Source organism: Colossoma macropomum, unplaced genomic scaffold, assembly GCF_904425465.1.
Source record: "Colossoma macropomum unplaced genomic scaffold, Colossoma_macropomum, whole genome shotgun sequence".
NCBI classification, from domain to species: domain Eukaryota; kingdom Metazoa; phylum Chordata; class Actinopteri; order Characiformes; family Serrasalmidae; genus Colossoma; species Colossoma macropomum.
Genome location: NW_023494794.1, coordinates 23,542,275 through 23,558,822, shown reverse-complemented (window position 1 = coordinate 23,558,822; position 16,548 = coordinate 23,542,275). Strand labels below are relative to the sequence as shown.

Genomic DNA, 16,548 nt, shown 5'->3' with positions numbered 1-16,548 from the left:
GTAAACAACAACAGCCAGTGTAACTGATTGGACGGCAGCTCGTTATGAGATCATCTTATTTTATTCATTCATTTTTACCAGATTTTTGACTTTTTTTTCCTCCTGTTCTGTCCTAAATCATTTAAATCATTGTATTTATACTCATCAGCCCCTTTTAAATGTGGCGCTGCTCTGTTGCCGGTGCATTTTGTCTCTTCCAACTTGTTCACACACCTTAGAAAAATTAAAAGTATCATCTACAGTACTGTGCAAAAGTCAGAGACCCTATATTTATTTAATTTCCAGTAAATAATTTTTCAGGAGATATTTCTGAGAAGATTCGATATAAAATAATCCTCTTGTGTGAGGACGAGGAAGTCAAAGGAAAATAAGTGAGTTTCCAAAACTGGAGTTTAAAAACAGAGAATATGGACTCCTAACAACCACACTTCTTGACACCAAAACTGCCCCCCATCAGATAAACAGCACTTAAAGCTTTCATCTTTGAGAGAGAGGAGAAAATCAAGCTGCTTCAGATCTGAAAACATCCACAGGTGTTTCTGTCCATCCTTCCACTGTGAGAAGACGACTCAGCGCTGTGGGTCTGAAAGGATGTGTAGCTGTCAAGAAGAACCTCACTGAGAAAAGGAGACGGACACATCAAACAAAGAAGCTGAACAATGGACTGACCACCCCAGAGTCCAGACCTCAACACCACTGAATGTGTTTGATTACTTCAGAAAATGATCAACCAGCTTCTAAGACTGAACTTTTGGTGTGTCTGTAGATGTCTGTGAGAAACTGAAAGTGAGTCCCCTGATAAGAATGGAGGCTGTAATAAAGGTAAAGAGTGACACACTGAACACTCAAACAGCTGATATTAGATTTAGCGGTTGATGCTTCTGTGTAATTTTATGTTAAATATATTTTTTTTTCCTGATGCAAAAAATGCTGAATGAATAACTTGTACTTAACGAGGGTTTTGACAGGATTTAATAAATGAAGGGTGGTCTCGGACTTTTGCACAGTACTGCATCTTATTATACTGTATATATAGAATACTGTATATATACTCTTACTGTCTATCAAACTGACTTACACATACTGTACAGTAACTTTTCAGCAGTAACTTACATTCTCTCTCTTATTTTTCATTAAAATGATTAGGTAAATAAAAGCTACTGCAGACAGCTATGTGGCAGAGCCTCATGGAGTGTTAGAGGCTTACTGGATATGGCCTTCACTCCAGGATCTGGAGGGCTGCGGGTTCAAATTGCGGTCAGGCGGCTCCGCCAGCATTCTCCCCTACTCTGCGGCTTAAACACAGAAGCTCAATAATGTTCACACTGAAGAGCGCATCACTATTTTAACCCTGTAAACTCTAAACTCTGGATCCACACTTTGGTTCTTCACTCTCAAAAACACAGAACTGACATATTTGTTACATAATACTTCATAATACTTAATAATACATAGTAGATACTAAATATTTCACATTAGAAACAGAGTAATTGATATTAGTTATTCAATATTTCATAGTAGACCATGAATAATTTAGTAGTAAACTAGTAGTTATTGAATATTTTATAGTGATTACAGGATAAATTATAGTACCTACTGGTAATTCATGTTAGTTAGTCAGTAATTATTAGCAAATACTGAATAATTCATAGCACTGAGTATTTTAAATCAGATTACCTCAATAATTCATATGGGTTACTGAGCATTTCATAGTAATTACTATATAAAATCTTCATAAGATTATAAGTGAAGAATAATATTGGGTTTCAAGAGGCTAAAAAAGTCCATGCAGCACAATACAGCAACAATATAAAGATACTTAAAAAAAATGTCATCATATGCAATATGAATAGTTACATTTACTTATTTTTTAGGTTTGCGAACACAATGAAATGGAGAAAATGCACCAGCAAAACAGTAGCACCACATTTTAGTACGGCTACAAAAACGTTATATATTTTTAATTCTCAATGTGATAATAATAAATAAAGAACAAGAGAAAAAAATAATTGCCAAAAATGTAAATTAATATATTAAGTTGATGTGACACCGAGTTCCCACCCAAGATGTACTGATCATACTCATCATATACTCATAAAAGAGTATTTTGTAACAATAATGATGACATATCATCATAACTACTTGCTGCCCAACAGAAGAATTGCATTCCCTGACCATTAAACCCACCATTCTGCTGCATTAGCGCTACATATACCCCGCAGTGGTAAAGAGCCGGGGCTGGACTCAGAAACCTTGCGAAGGTTCTTAAGAAGTTCATAAGAATGTTCTTGACTGCAATTCTCGAAAAAAACATAAGTTCTCAAAAATTCTCTTAAAATAATCTTAACTATTTTCTTAAGAGTTTCATTTTACCATGTACCATAAATGATGCGAGATACATTTTAAATTTGTATGAACCGTCATTTCTGGTTCTTAGTTGAATCCACTCAGAGTAGAAAAATGGAGGAAAACATCCTCTTTGGAAAATATGATAACTGTGGGGTGATGGATGAGGATGAGGAGCAGCAGAGGCAGCATATGTGATCAATTTAGATGCTCACCTCGTCAAGTTACAGCCTAAGATGAGTGTGAGGCTGTCATAAGGTTGAGAAAACATTTAAGAACAAAATATCCTAAAGAATAACACTTGTTCTTAAAATCATTCTTAAGAAAATAGTTAAGAAAAGAAAATGAGATCATTCTTAATAACTTATTTCAAGAATAACAATTTGAATGTAGTTAAGAAAAAAACATAGAATTGAGAAGATTTTTCTTGAATTCAGCCCCAGATGCCTAATTTTACTATCAGCCTCAGAGACTGATTCACACCAACTGCCACTCCAACCCGAATCAAACACCTGCAGCACCTGAACAGCTCCACTTTAATCAGAGCAATCATACCAGTCACCAACTAGCACTGCAGCTACAAACATGAAAATCATACATCTCAATAAGTGGCTGGTTCCCAAGTGGCTGTTTCACCTACGCAAAAAAAAAGAGTCGCAACATACAATGTTCCAATTTGGCCCGCGGTCAAGAATTCCACATAAATACAGCATGATGCACACCCACTGTTGAAAGAATGGACTGTTCTTTCAGCCAGGAGAGGTATTAATAACAACATCGGTTTCCTCATATTGAGCACAATTTCCTTATGTTATATTCCTTCTCGCGAGGACAAAACTCACACGCAAATATCATTAAGCATGCATCAAAGGCGTGTCTGTCAAAATGTATGATGCTAGTGATGATAATAAGTAATAAAAAGAAGAAAACAGACAGATTTTCTTCAATGTCTGTAATATTGTCTATAAAATTAGTTCCTGTTTGGGTCATTCTACAGAAACGTTCACTTATCTGAAACGTTATCACTTTATCTGTCCATAGGAGTCACTGGTGTTACTGATTGTCACTGGTGTTACACATAAGAAAGGTAACACCAGTGACAAAATATGGCCTCAGCCTTCACACATGACTGTGGGGACGAGCTCTTCTGTGGTGCCTGGAATTCTAGATAATTGATTTAAAACCAATATTGATAAATTGATGGATCAAGGAGGTGTAATGGTTAAAATAACATACTGTTTTATTATATATATAATAAATATAAATAAACTGTAACCCTAACATGGTTTTCAAGTGTAATATAGTGTAAACGCTAGGGACACAAAAATGGGCGTCTCTGTAGAATGACCCATTTGAGTCATTTGATGTACGTCCATTAAATAAATGCATTTGCATTTAACAAACAAGACTGGTCACAACTGGTCAAATGTTTGCCCAACGGCTTATAAGAGAACTGGATTTTTCATCTTTTTAGAGTGCAAAATTGGTTCATGACTAAGAACTATAACTGTAACTGTACCAACCTATTAAAACTTCCAGAAAGTGAGTCGATCAACTTTTTTTTGCCTTTCCTGAAAAGCGTATCAATGAGTAGCAGTGATATACATGCTGATATATTTTTGTTATCAAGCTCACAGAACTGTTTTCCGAACATATCATGGACATTGTCAGTCGTTAAATGTAGTAGGAAATTCCACTGATTCATCAAAATTCATGCTTGATTAAATGGTTAAGATGTAAACAGAGTCATTCAGAGTGGTTTGGTGTGAAATGCTCTGTTCTACAGAAGTCAGAACTGTTCACAGTGGTGGTGATAGGAACCAGACATCCACCTCTAAAAGCTCCCTCATAAAAAGTTATTACATGAAATGGTTATTAATACACTGCCTGATGTCTTAAAACATTACTTTATGATAGTTTGTGATACATTTTTGGCTTAAAATGTATTTTAGTCCATTTATTTTACTCTATTAATGGAGGAGGGGTAAATGCAGAGTGTTGTGAGGCGAAGTAGTCCCAAAGAAAGCTTACTTTTTCAGATTTTCCACTATTTTCCCATCATCAACATTCCATATATAAACTCAGAAGACTCGTGTAGGTTCACTGGTGGTTTTGGATGGTAAATAAAATGTCTATATTTGTGTTGTAGTCATGACGACCCCTGGTTCCTATCACCATCACTATAAAAAAATCTGAACCAATTCACACCAAACCACTCTGATTGACTCTGTTTACACCTCAACCACTGAATTAAACAGGAATGTTGAAAATCAGTGGAATTCTCTGTTAAGGACACTAAACAACAGCACGCTTCATTACAAACGGACCATCATTAGTCCTTTTTAGTCCAATGTAGTTTTTACAGTAGTTTGTAAATGTGACACTTCTATTAGTTGTGCAGTTCCAACATATTAAACCTCAGAAAAAGTGAAATATCCTGATACAAACTGTGTATCGTAATATCATATTTCTGCTATATTGCCACCCCATTAATCAGTTTTGCTTTTAAAGCCTTTGGTGAGTTCATTTTTTAGTTTTAAACGTTTCTATAGGGTAACATGGTACAAGTCTTTTTGTAAAGAGGGCAATTGTAGGGTGCTATGTAATATGGATATCAGTATATGTGCAGCAAATGTGTCAAAGAAAAGGAAAATCTGCATTAATCTGCATTAATACACAAATCATTACGTTTAACTGCAGTGGATAGCTATTCCACTCTTACATCATCGGCCTTCCATAAAGCATTTTAGCATGTATTTGGGCCAAAGGTGGATCTGTTACCTCCTCCAATAAGAGCACGTTTGCGCTGATCTACATGTGTCCCAATACCTTGGCAGGATAACAGTCTATAGGACAACAATGTGCAGCGCATTCAAAATGCCAAATGATTAACATATGTGAACAGAGAGAGACTCACGTTTTAATCACAAACATGTATTTGCACCATATAATGTTTGCAAAATTCCAGACAGTGCAACTCATACTGTTTTTCAAGGCTGTGTTAATGTGTATAGGCATGCTTTTACAGTAAGCCTCTATATAAGCCTATAATGACCCATCAGAGAGCACAGCACACACAAAAAGAAGAAGCTTCCAGCACTTTTGCAAAGAATCTCTATTCAGCAGATTTTTGAGTGTAAAACTATAAGACTAAGTTAACAGATATTCTGTATTGATTTGTTTGTTTAATCTAGCTTTAGCATTCATCAAAAGTTAATGAAAATATAAAAAATCTAATTACATATATCTGTATTATCTCTAATGTATGTACAAGTTTTGTTGTTTTATGCAAATTCAAAAGTCTCCTCTGCAGAGAACACACTTGCAAAAGTTCGAGCAATTCTCTATTGTAAGTTTTATTTTTTCCCAATATACTAAATTCAGCACAGAAACAGAAACCGTGCATGAACATTTGCAACGTGTTCACTTGTTTTCACTCCGAAAATTCAGCAAAACGTCATTTTACCGGGGCGCCAAAACTTTTGCACACGGCTATAAACACACCGGCAGCCTTCTTAAGTCCTCGTCTAACACATGGAAATGTGTTAGCGCACGTTTTGACAGCATGGACAGTTTATCCTCACGCACCAACCTTACATACGGTGGTGTGCAAAAGTTTTGGCATCCCCAACCAATGCATTAATTACATTAAACAAACAAATAGAAATTGTGCGCTAAATTCGGCATATTCAAGTAGAGGACGTGTTCACTTGTTTTCACTTAGACAATCAACAAAACATCGTCTGATTGTTCAAACCTCTGCATACCACTGCATCTATGTCATTCTTTTTTGTCTTTCTTTGTGCTGGACAAATGTCCAGTCTGGCACTGTGTGACAGCTCTCACGTTATTACACTGACATGCACGCTCAGTATAAAGGAAGAGAAAACAGAGCGCAGCACATCAGGTCAGTTCATATGTCATCTAAAATAAGTTAGTGCTGAGCTCTGATATTGCAGTTCTAAAATGTCTTACTGCAAATTTTCATCCCACATCAGCAAAAAAGTGTGTTAGCACTTAAAACAAGAAGGAAGGAATCATGCACTGAATTTACATGAATGAGCGAATAAAGTGGTATCATTTTGGCACAAATAGCACTAAACGTGAGTCAAACTGAAAGACGAGAACTATATCGATTATTTGATTCATGTGTCCACATTTGAATCAGCACTTTATGTTCTTTACAAAGAATATAGCTATAAAGTGTGTTGGCACTAAAAAAGACAAGTAGAAAGTAGTGCTGAACTGAATTTACATGAATGAGCAAATACAGTAATATTATACTGGCACCAAAACGGAGTCAAACTGAAAGTTGATAACTCTGTCGATTATTTAAATCGTGTGTCCACTTTTGAATCAGTGTCTTATGTTCTTTAGAAAGAGGCAGTAAAATAACCTCTTATTATTTCTTTTTCTTTTTGGTTCCCTAAGGAACTGAGCTGTTTGAAGTTACGGAAGATACAAAGAAGCCTGTCTGGCACCTTTACTGTACTACCCAGAACATCAAGAAAAACTCCTTTAGATTGTGTCTGAAACTCAAACGCTAAAGGTGATGTTGTTACCTGAGGCTGCGGCGCTGAGGCACATCAGTAAAGCCAGAAACGCAGTGATGCTCTCCATTTTCTGCAGCGTATCCCTCTGCGGTGAAGGTCTCTCCTCGGTAGCCGGCACTTGTGGACAGCGTGGGCTCTGGTGCAGTGGCAGGATGGGGCAGTGCGTGTGTGTGTGCTTGTATTTCAGCTGGGCTGAGCGCTCCAGTCCAGCCTTGACACTTCCTGGCGGTGCTGAAAAGGAGGCGGGCGTTAGCAGTAAACTCTCGTGGGGCTCGTTTCGACTAAAGACCATGGAAGTTGCCTCTTTTTGGACCATTACGCTTCTGAAAAAACTCTTTGGAATGACTGATTGGTGGACATTCCTGCTGACTGCTGCTGGCTAGAGAAAGGCTGAGGGGACCCCAGTTCATGACTTTGGCTATTCTTTCATTACAGAGTTCAAGTGTTTACTGATAAACAAGAATAGCTTTATGGCTTGTTTTATGCTATAACAATAATGTTCTGCTTTGAGAGTGATGATGTTGTACTAATGGATTCACTCTGATACATGGTTGTTATATAAACTGATATAAAGATATGCTTTTTTTGCTCAGTATATCAAATTTTTGAATTAGTAACTAAGAATAACGACTTGTTGATGTTGATTATTGTTGATTATTAGGTTGAAATAATGGTTTATTGAGTTATTTCAAGTTATTTCAACATAGTAACTAGTATTTCCAGATACGAAGTCAAAACTATGTAATTAAAGAAGTCATCATTTTAAGTCGTAAGATATTTGGGGATACTATGTCACAATTTCAAGATATTATTTTAAAGTATTAAGTCAAAATCTAAAAAAAACAAGTCATAATTTTGACATAGTAAGTCCACTTACTATGTAAATACTGTCATTATCTACACATAGTAAGTCATTATTTTGAGTTACTAAGTGATTATTTAGACATAGCATGTCATTATTTTGACATGGCAAGTCCCTTTCTTTAAAATACCATCATTATCTACACATAGTAAGTCATTATTTTAAGTTTTTAAGTCATTATTTAGACATAGTACATCATTATTTCGACATACTAAGTCCCTTTTTCAAAATACTGTCATTATGTACACAAAATAAGTCATTGTTTTGAGTTATTTAGTCATGATTTAAACATAGTATGTCATTATTTTAACATAGTCATTATTTAGAAGCACTACATCATTTTGACATAGTAAGTCATTGATTTGAGTTAATAAGTCAAATATTAAACACAATAAGCTATTATTTTAAGAAATTAAGTGAAATTATTTTGTTATCTCCGACAGGAACGGGCTTTCATATATTTCTCCTTTTTTAACCTGATTTTAATTCTTCTTCTTTTTTTCTTTGTATGGTCAGCTATTAATCCAGTGGTCATGGAGTGGACATGGAGTTAAACCTTTATCCATCAGCTTTTACTTTCTATTCATGCAGTAGCTGGGCTTAAATATTAATATGACAAACATGTTATTTGGCTTATTCAGAAAGTGAAAACTCCTGACTGTCTTTATCTGGAAGGGACACATCCCAAACATAACGACCAGATAAGAAGCTGTCCTTTCATACTGACTGCTGGGGTTTCTCTACACTCGTCCCTCACAGACGGACAGATTTAAAGGGAACCTCAATCGATTTTTCAAAAATTGTACATAATTAAATGGTTAAGATGTAAACAGAGTCTTTCAGAGTGGTTTGGTGTGAAATACTCTGTTCTAGAGAACCTTACCGAGTCAGAACTGTTCACAGTGGTGGTGATAGGAACCAGACCTCTAAAAGCTCCTTCTCAGAATGTTTTTACATGAAATGCTTACTTATACACTGCCTGATGACTGAGACACTGTTTACTACAATTTTGAGAAGCTTTAAATTGAACATGTATTTTTCAAATCCACTCATGGTGGAGGAATCCATGCAGAGTGTTGTGGGGCAAAATAGTGCCCAAAGAAAACTTTTTATTCCAGATTTTCCACTATTTTACCATCATCAACATTCCATATAAAACCCAGAAGACTCGTGTAGGTTCACTGGTGGTTTTGGATGGTAAATAAAATGTCTATTTTTATGTTGTAGTCATGGCGACCCTTGGTTCCTATCACCACCACTGTAAAGACATCTGAACCATTTCACACCAAACCGCTCTGAATGACTCTGTTTACATCTGAAACACTACATATTACTGAGAAATTTTGAAAAATTGGTGGAATTCCCCTTTAAGCGGCAGTTGAAAAATGCCCAAACTTTCTAATTCATCAGAAACAACGAGCTCAACACATGACATTGATTAGTGTGGTCAGTTCAGTAAAGCTGCAAGCAAACGTTGCTCACTTCTCTCTGCTTCGCTTACAGATTACATGATAAACGCGTACAGTTATAAAAACATCCATAAAAGGTCTGAAAACTGCCCGTAACACAACGATATCACAGTGTCCACTCTGAGAACTGAAGTCCAGCTGTCCAGCCGGGTCAGAGAGGCGCTCATATGAGAACAAAGTGAAAGCAGATCTCGACCAAAGACCCTGCTGTTAGCGCAGTGAGCGGCTCTTCACTGTAACTCCGCTCGTTTTATTAAAGAAGTATAAACTCACCTTTTTACGCTGTGAAGCTCTTTCCCTCTACTTTAGTTTCCCACCACGAGCCGCGCCGTCTGCTCGCGCTACTCTTTTCCCACCCGTATTACGACAGGCCCCGCCCTCCTGCGCTGCGATTGGCTAGAAGTTCATCATCAGAAGCAATGTAGCGCAATAAACAAATATATACACGATATAGATCGATAAATAATTATATTCACAGTTTTATTTTTGAAATAATTAAATACATGTAATCTTGTAAAACACCAGTCATTTTCACAGTGATGTGATTATCTATATTTTAAAATGACGTTTCCTGATGAAATTCTGTATTTTGAGCTATTCGCCATCTAGAGCTATAAAGTACTGGCCACAATTCTCCTTCTGGAACTATGAAGTAGTACTCAAAATGCTTTTATAAACACTGACCATTTGCCTTCTAGAACCATGAAACACTAGCCAAAATGCTTTTATAAACACTGACCATTCGCCTTCTAGAACCATGAAACACTAGCCAAAATGCTTTTATAAACACTGACCATTCGCCTTCTAGAACCATGAAATACTAGCCAAAGTGCTTTTATAAACACTAACCATTCGCCTTCTAGAACCATGAAATACTAGCCAAAGTGCTTTTATAAACACTGACCATTTGCCTTCTAGAACCATGAAATATTAGCCAAAATGCTTTTATAAACACTGACCATTTGTCTTCTAGAACCATGAAATATTAGCCAAAATGCTTTTATAAACACTGACCATTTGCCTTCTAGAACTATGAAGTACTAGCCAAAATGCTTTTATAAACACTGACCATTTGCCTTCTAGAACTATGAAGTACTAGCCAAAGTGCTTTTATAAACACTGACCATTTGCCTTCTAGAACCATGAAATACTAGCCAAAGTGCTTTTATAAACACTAACCATTCGCCTTCTAGAACCATGAAATACTAGCCAAAGTGCTTTTATAAACACTGACCATTTGCCTTCTAGAACCATGAAATATTAGCCAAAATGCTTTTATAAACACTGACCATTTGCCTTCTAGAACTATGAAGTACTAGCCAAAATGCTTTTATAAACACTGACCATTTGCCTTCTAGAACCATGAAATACTAGCCAAAGTGCTTTTATAAACACTAACCATTCGCCTTCTAGAACCATGAAATACTAGCCAAAGTGCTTTTATAAACACTGACCATTTGCCTTCTAGAACCATGAAATATTAGCCAAAATGCTTTTATAAACACTGACCATTTGCCTTCTAGAACCATGAAACACTAGCCAAAATGCTTTTATAAACACTGACCATTCGCCTTCTAGAACCATGAAATACTAGCCAAAGTGCTTTTATAAACACTAACCATTCGCCTTCTAGAACCATGAAATACTAGCCAAAGTGCTTTTATAAACACTGACCATTTGCCTTCTAGAACCATGAAATATTAGCCAAAATGCTTTTATAAACACTGACCATTTGTCTTCTAGAACCATGAAATATTAGCCAAAATGCTTTTATAAACACTGACCATTTGCCTTCTAGAACTATGAAGTACTAGCCAAAATGCTTTTATAAACACTGACCATTTGCCTTCTAGAACTATGAAGTACTAGCCAAAGTGCTTTTATAAACACTGACCATTTGCCTTCTAGAACTATGAAATACTAGCCAAAATGCTTTTATAAACACTGACCATTTGCCTTCTAGAACTATGAAGTACTAGCCAAAGTGCTTTTATAAACACTGACCATTTGCCTTCTAGAACTATGAAATACTAGCCAAAGTGCTTTTATAAACACTGACCATTTGCCTTCTAGAACTATGAAGTACTAGCCAAAATGCTTCTGTGAACTCCCAGCCATTCACCCTTCTTCTACAAACACTAACCATTCACCTTCCAGAACTATAAAGTACTACCCAACATGCTTCTATGAACTACTAGCCACTCACCTTCTAGAATTATAAAGTATTTACCAAAATACTTCTATGAACTGCCTTCTAGTATTCTGCACCACTAGCGAGGTGCCTTGTGAACAATGAACTAGCTGGTCACAGACTGTAACTTTGAACAAGCATGCTGACCAAAATGCTTTTAGATGGCATGCTAACTTAATAGATAGTGTTTGTAGAAGCAATTTGGCTAGTACTTCATAGTTCTAGAAATGCCTTCTAAAATTATAAACTACTAGCATTTAAGAACAATTAACCGCCAGCCAACTGCATTCTAGTTCGATTACATACCACCCAACCACATAATAGAACAATTAACTACTAACAAATCATATTCTAGAACAATTATCTGCTAGATAGCCACATTCTAGAAAAATGAACTATTAACCAATCATATTCTAGAACAATTAACTACCAGACAACCACATTCTAGAACAATTAACTACAAGCCAACTGCATTCTAGATAGATTACATACCAGCCAATCACACTGTAGAACAATTAATTCCTAACCAACCATATTCTAGAACAACTAACTGCTAGCCAACCACACTCTAGAAAAAAGAACTACTAACCAACCACATTCTAGAACAATTAACTACCAGACAACCACATTCTAGAACAATTAACTACCAGACAACCACATTAGAATAAACTATCAACCACCTGCATTCTAGAACAATTAGTTATTAACCAACCACAATCAAGATCAATTAACTATCAGACAACCACATTCCAGTGAACTACCAGCCAACCGCATTCCAGAATAATAAACTATCAACCAACTGCATTCTAGAACAATTAATTATTGACCAATCGCATTCTAGATCATTTAACTCCCAGACAACCACATTGTAGTAAACTACCAGCCAACCACATTCTAGAATAATAAACTATCAACCAACTGCATTCTAGAACAATTACCTACCAGCCAACTGCATTCTAGAACAATGAACTACCAACCAATCATATTCCAGAACTATGGGCTACTGGCTAATCCTAGCAGAGGAGGGGCGGGTTTTGCCTTAATTTTGTTGGGAAAAAAAATAACATGGTGTTGAAAGGGCGGCACAGACAAACGTCCGTTAGAAAACAGAGGAGGAAAAAAACAGCGGCTCCACAAGAGTGAAATTCATTTCCTTGCTCTTTGCTGTGGACTAAAAATAAGTTTTAGCTCTTAGCTCGTTTCATTGTTGTCTGGCGGCTGGGAAACTTAGTCAAGGGAGAATAATGTAGGCTAATTGTTATAATTTCATGAGGTGATGGTGTTTGTGGTGGTTCTTTCACACTGAACATCTAACAAACTGCTTTTAAGTCCCACTAAGAGCGCTATTTTTAGTGGGGTCTTTTTTCCTCTTTATGTTAAGAGGCCAAAGACAAGTGGGCAGTAGTGCAGGGAGTGCATTCGCTATTCACTATATGAATCATAAAAGAGAAGTAAGGAGGGTCAGCTTGCGCTTTAAAAGGACAAAAATATATATGTTTGGCATTTCTTCAAGAGGTTCATGTTGCAGATGGACAAACATCACGCAGGCCGGAGCGTGTGAGGAAGTGTGCACGTAGCCTGCACTGCAGTGGGGATTGTGGCCCCCCAACTACACCCCCAGGACCCCAGCAGGGGTCAATAACAGGAAGCGATCCTCTGTGCGGGTGTCCATGGATCGCTGCCTTCAACACATTGAAACACAGGTGAAGGAGGTTTGGGTTGGTATGTTTGGTCGGCGCTTTGAGCCACGTGCTGCTACTGTGCTGGACGGTTTGGCTTTTTTCCTGCAACTGTTCTGCTCAGAGCGATGACTCATACATTCAGCTATGATATTTGTTTCTGCACAGGCTTTGGACAGGATTGAAGGATTTTATGGACAGAGGAATTCACTCTATGCAGACTATATCATGTGTGGTTCATGATGAATGAATTGACTTGACTCATGAACCCAGTCAATAACGGACAAAACAACAAAACGTCAGTGTTGAATTAAAAAAACTGCCAATTAATGACATATATTCAATTAGTCGGGACGCTGTGCAAAATGTAAATAAAAACAAAATGCAATGTGCAAATCATTTAAACCCTATATTTCATTGAAAATAGTATAAAGACAACATATCAAATGTTGAAACTGAGAAACTTTATTGTTTTTTGAAAAAATATTTGCCCATTTTGAATTTGATGACAACAACACGTTCCAAACAAGTTGGGACGGGAGCAACAAAAGGCTGGTAAAGTTGTGTAATGCTAAAAAACCACCTGGTGTTTAATTGGCAATGGGTCAGTAACATGACTGGGTATGAATTGGGTATTGGGTAAGCATCCCAGAGAGGCTGAGTCCTCCAGAAGTAAAGATGAGGAGGGGTTCACCACTCTGCGAAAGGCTGCACGTGCAAATAGTGCAAATCAAGAATAACATTTCTCAACATAAAATAGCAAAGAACTTTTGCTTTTCATCATCTACAGTACATAATCACATCAAAAGATTCAGTGAATCTGAAGAAATCTCTGTATGTAAGGGACAAGGCCAAAAACCAGTATTTGCTGGCACTTCTGAAAACCACTGTCTTTGAAAACAGTTCATCGCTGTATCCACAAATGCTAATTAAAACTCTAAAATGCAAAGAAGAAACCATATATAACCAGGATCCAGAAACACTGCCATCTTCTCTGGGCCTGAGCTCATTTAAAATGGACTGAGGGGAGGTGGAAAAGTGTTCTGCGGTAACTACAGCAATTGGTATCCTCAGTTCCCTAAACTCTTACAGGGTGTTGTTAAAGGAAGAGGTGATGAAACACAGCGGTAAACAAGCCCCCGTCCCAACTTTTTTTGGAACATGTTGTTGGCATCAAATTCAAAATGGACATATAATAAAAAAAAAAAATTCTCAGTTGCAACATTTGATACGTTGTCTTTGCATTTTTTTTCTTTAAAACATATGGTTTATATGATTTGCATATCATTGCATCCTATTTTTATTTACATTTGCACAGCGTCCCAACTTTTTTGGAAAAGGGGTTGTATTTTGTGTAAATGTGGAAACATATGCATTTGAGCATGGCAACTGTTTGATGTTAACTTTAATTTAGTAATATTATATATTGAATTTCTGCAGTTGTGTGCAAAAGTTTGGGCACCCCACCCAAATTCCACATTTGTGTTGATTTTCTGAGTGGAAACAAATTAACACAAATTAACTACATTTACATCGTTTAGATCTTGATTAACAAAAAATGTATGTGCACAGTGCCTTTTTTCCTGTCTGTGTAGATTATTCAAGAATGAAAATAACCAATCATAACAGCCCTAATGTTGAATGGAACAGAATCTCCCTTCTTACGGAAAACTTTTAAAAATAAAGGTTTCTAAGTGGTTCTTGTCTTGGGCTCTTTTATCTTGTAAAACCTTTAATTAGCAGAACCTTTACATTATGTGGAGGCTCTTCATGCTCATACATCTTAATTAGAAAAATAATTTTTCAAATAAACGTCCACTGTTAGGTCCTTAATGGAACCAAAAGTGGTTCTTCTTGTTCTTCATTTCTTGTCACTTGTACTGAGAGAAATGAAAGTGTATTGTCAGTGGGGCAGGTAGTGGTGGTGGGATAAAAATCAATGTGATTTTAAATCATCTTGGAGAGAGACGACGCTGCAGGGGAAACAGAGGTCTATAGAGAATGCAAAATGTGAGCAATATCACTTTCGCAGCTATAAGGATGGCTTCTTGACACAAAACCACAATAAAGCGCAACAAGCAAAGCGTAATCTATCCCATTCAGATGATATACTGTATAATATGATTTCATTGAAGCACATTCAAAAGATTTGCACACTGCAATACGACATTATGAGCCTTTATACATCTGCAGTTGTGATGCTCTGAAAATGTCATTTTAATACTTCTGCAGGAAAACTCCAGAATTTTATGGTACATACATCATACCCTGTGTTTCCACTCACTGGCCACTTTATTAGAAACGTCTACTATGCACTTCCACTCACTGGCCACTTTATTAGAAACATCTACCTTCTACTTCTACACACTGGCCACTTTATTAGAAACACCTACTTTGCACCTCCACTCACAGTCCAATTAATTAGAAACACCTACCTTGTACTTCCACTTACTGGCCACTTTATTAGAAACACCTACCTTGTACTTCCTGTACATGGCCATTTTATCAGAAACACGTACCTTGTATCTCATGGGAACATGGAAAAGACTGTCCATTCAGGTTGAGCTCCTTTTTGAAATTTCCACAAGTCACCTGTCTGTGGTTCATCTGCAGATCCGTTCTAACATAGCAACTATTGGCCGTTTGGACAAGCTTTGCGGAATGTGGTAAATCCCCATTTGACCTATATGATAGCACACAACTGTCTATCTAATCATTACTTTATTCGCATTAGACAACTACAGCGCAGTCATTATGGAACAGGGTGAACTTTTTACTAAATATGATGGGAAATTAATAACAGATTTTAAAAGTATGCATTTTGACAAAACAGAGTGCGCTACAGTTTCTCATTAGGTTGACTGGGATTTTTTACCAGCATCCAGCGTTATGTAAAGCTTGTCCAACCTATTAACTGTTGAGATGAGTCATGAAAAGAGTGGCTCCACAACACTTGATACTGCATATAAGAGACAAAAATGTGGTAATAATTATTTTTCAAGCATAAATATATTAATTAACATAGTACATAAAAATGTTTACTGCAAGTGGAAAAAGGCGTAGGTGTATGTGTAGCATGTGTGCGTATATGCATATATATATATATATATATATATTTGATGATGAATGGACCAAAAGAAACAGCCAAAAATTAACTGGAAAAAATGTTTGATGTCTGGTTCTATTGACACAGAGAAATAAATCACAAAACGTAAACTTTCGCACAGGCCATATTTTATGCTTTTTTTTTTTTTCACACAGAAGCGCGTCTCCCACAAAGGCACAACAATGGTTTCTTTTTTTGTATTTGTACCTTTTCATGACCTAATGTTTAAAAACAGAACAATAAAATAAAAAGCTTAAAGACACGACGGGGAGTGTGGAGTCAACACAACTTACAAATCTATAATCGCAATAAAATATGGTACAATTATGTTCCCTGACTAAA

General features: G+C 36.6%; 1 protein-coding gene across 2 annotated transcripts in view; it reads right to left on the bottom strand.

Annotated features, from left to right (window-relative positions):
* eng (endoglin) overlaps positions 1 to 9,598 on the bottom strand; it is a 77,194-nt gene extending 67,596 nt beyond the window's left edge. For both annotated transcript variants that reach the window (XR_005007764.1, XM_036580660.1), the window contains exons 1-2: positions 9,504 to 9,598; positions 6,909 to 7,130 (exon numbers count right to left, since the gene is read on the bottom strand). Coding sequence is in view for 1 of the 2 variants with exons in the window: in XM_036580660.1 (XP_036436553.1) it covers positions 6,909 to 6,966 (58 nt within the window). In the remaining variant the exon portion in view is untranslated. The remainder of the gene's footprint in view (positions 1 to 6,908; positions 7,131 to 9,503) is intronic.
* Between the last annotated feature and the right edge of the window lie 6,950 nt (positions 9,599 to 16,548).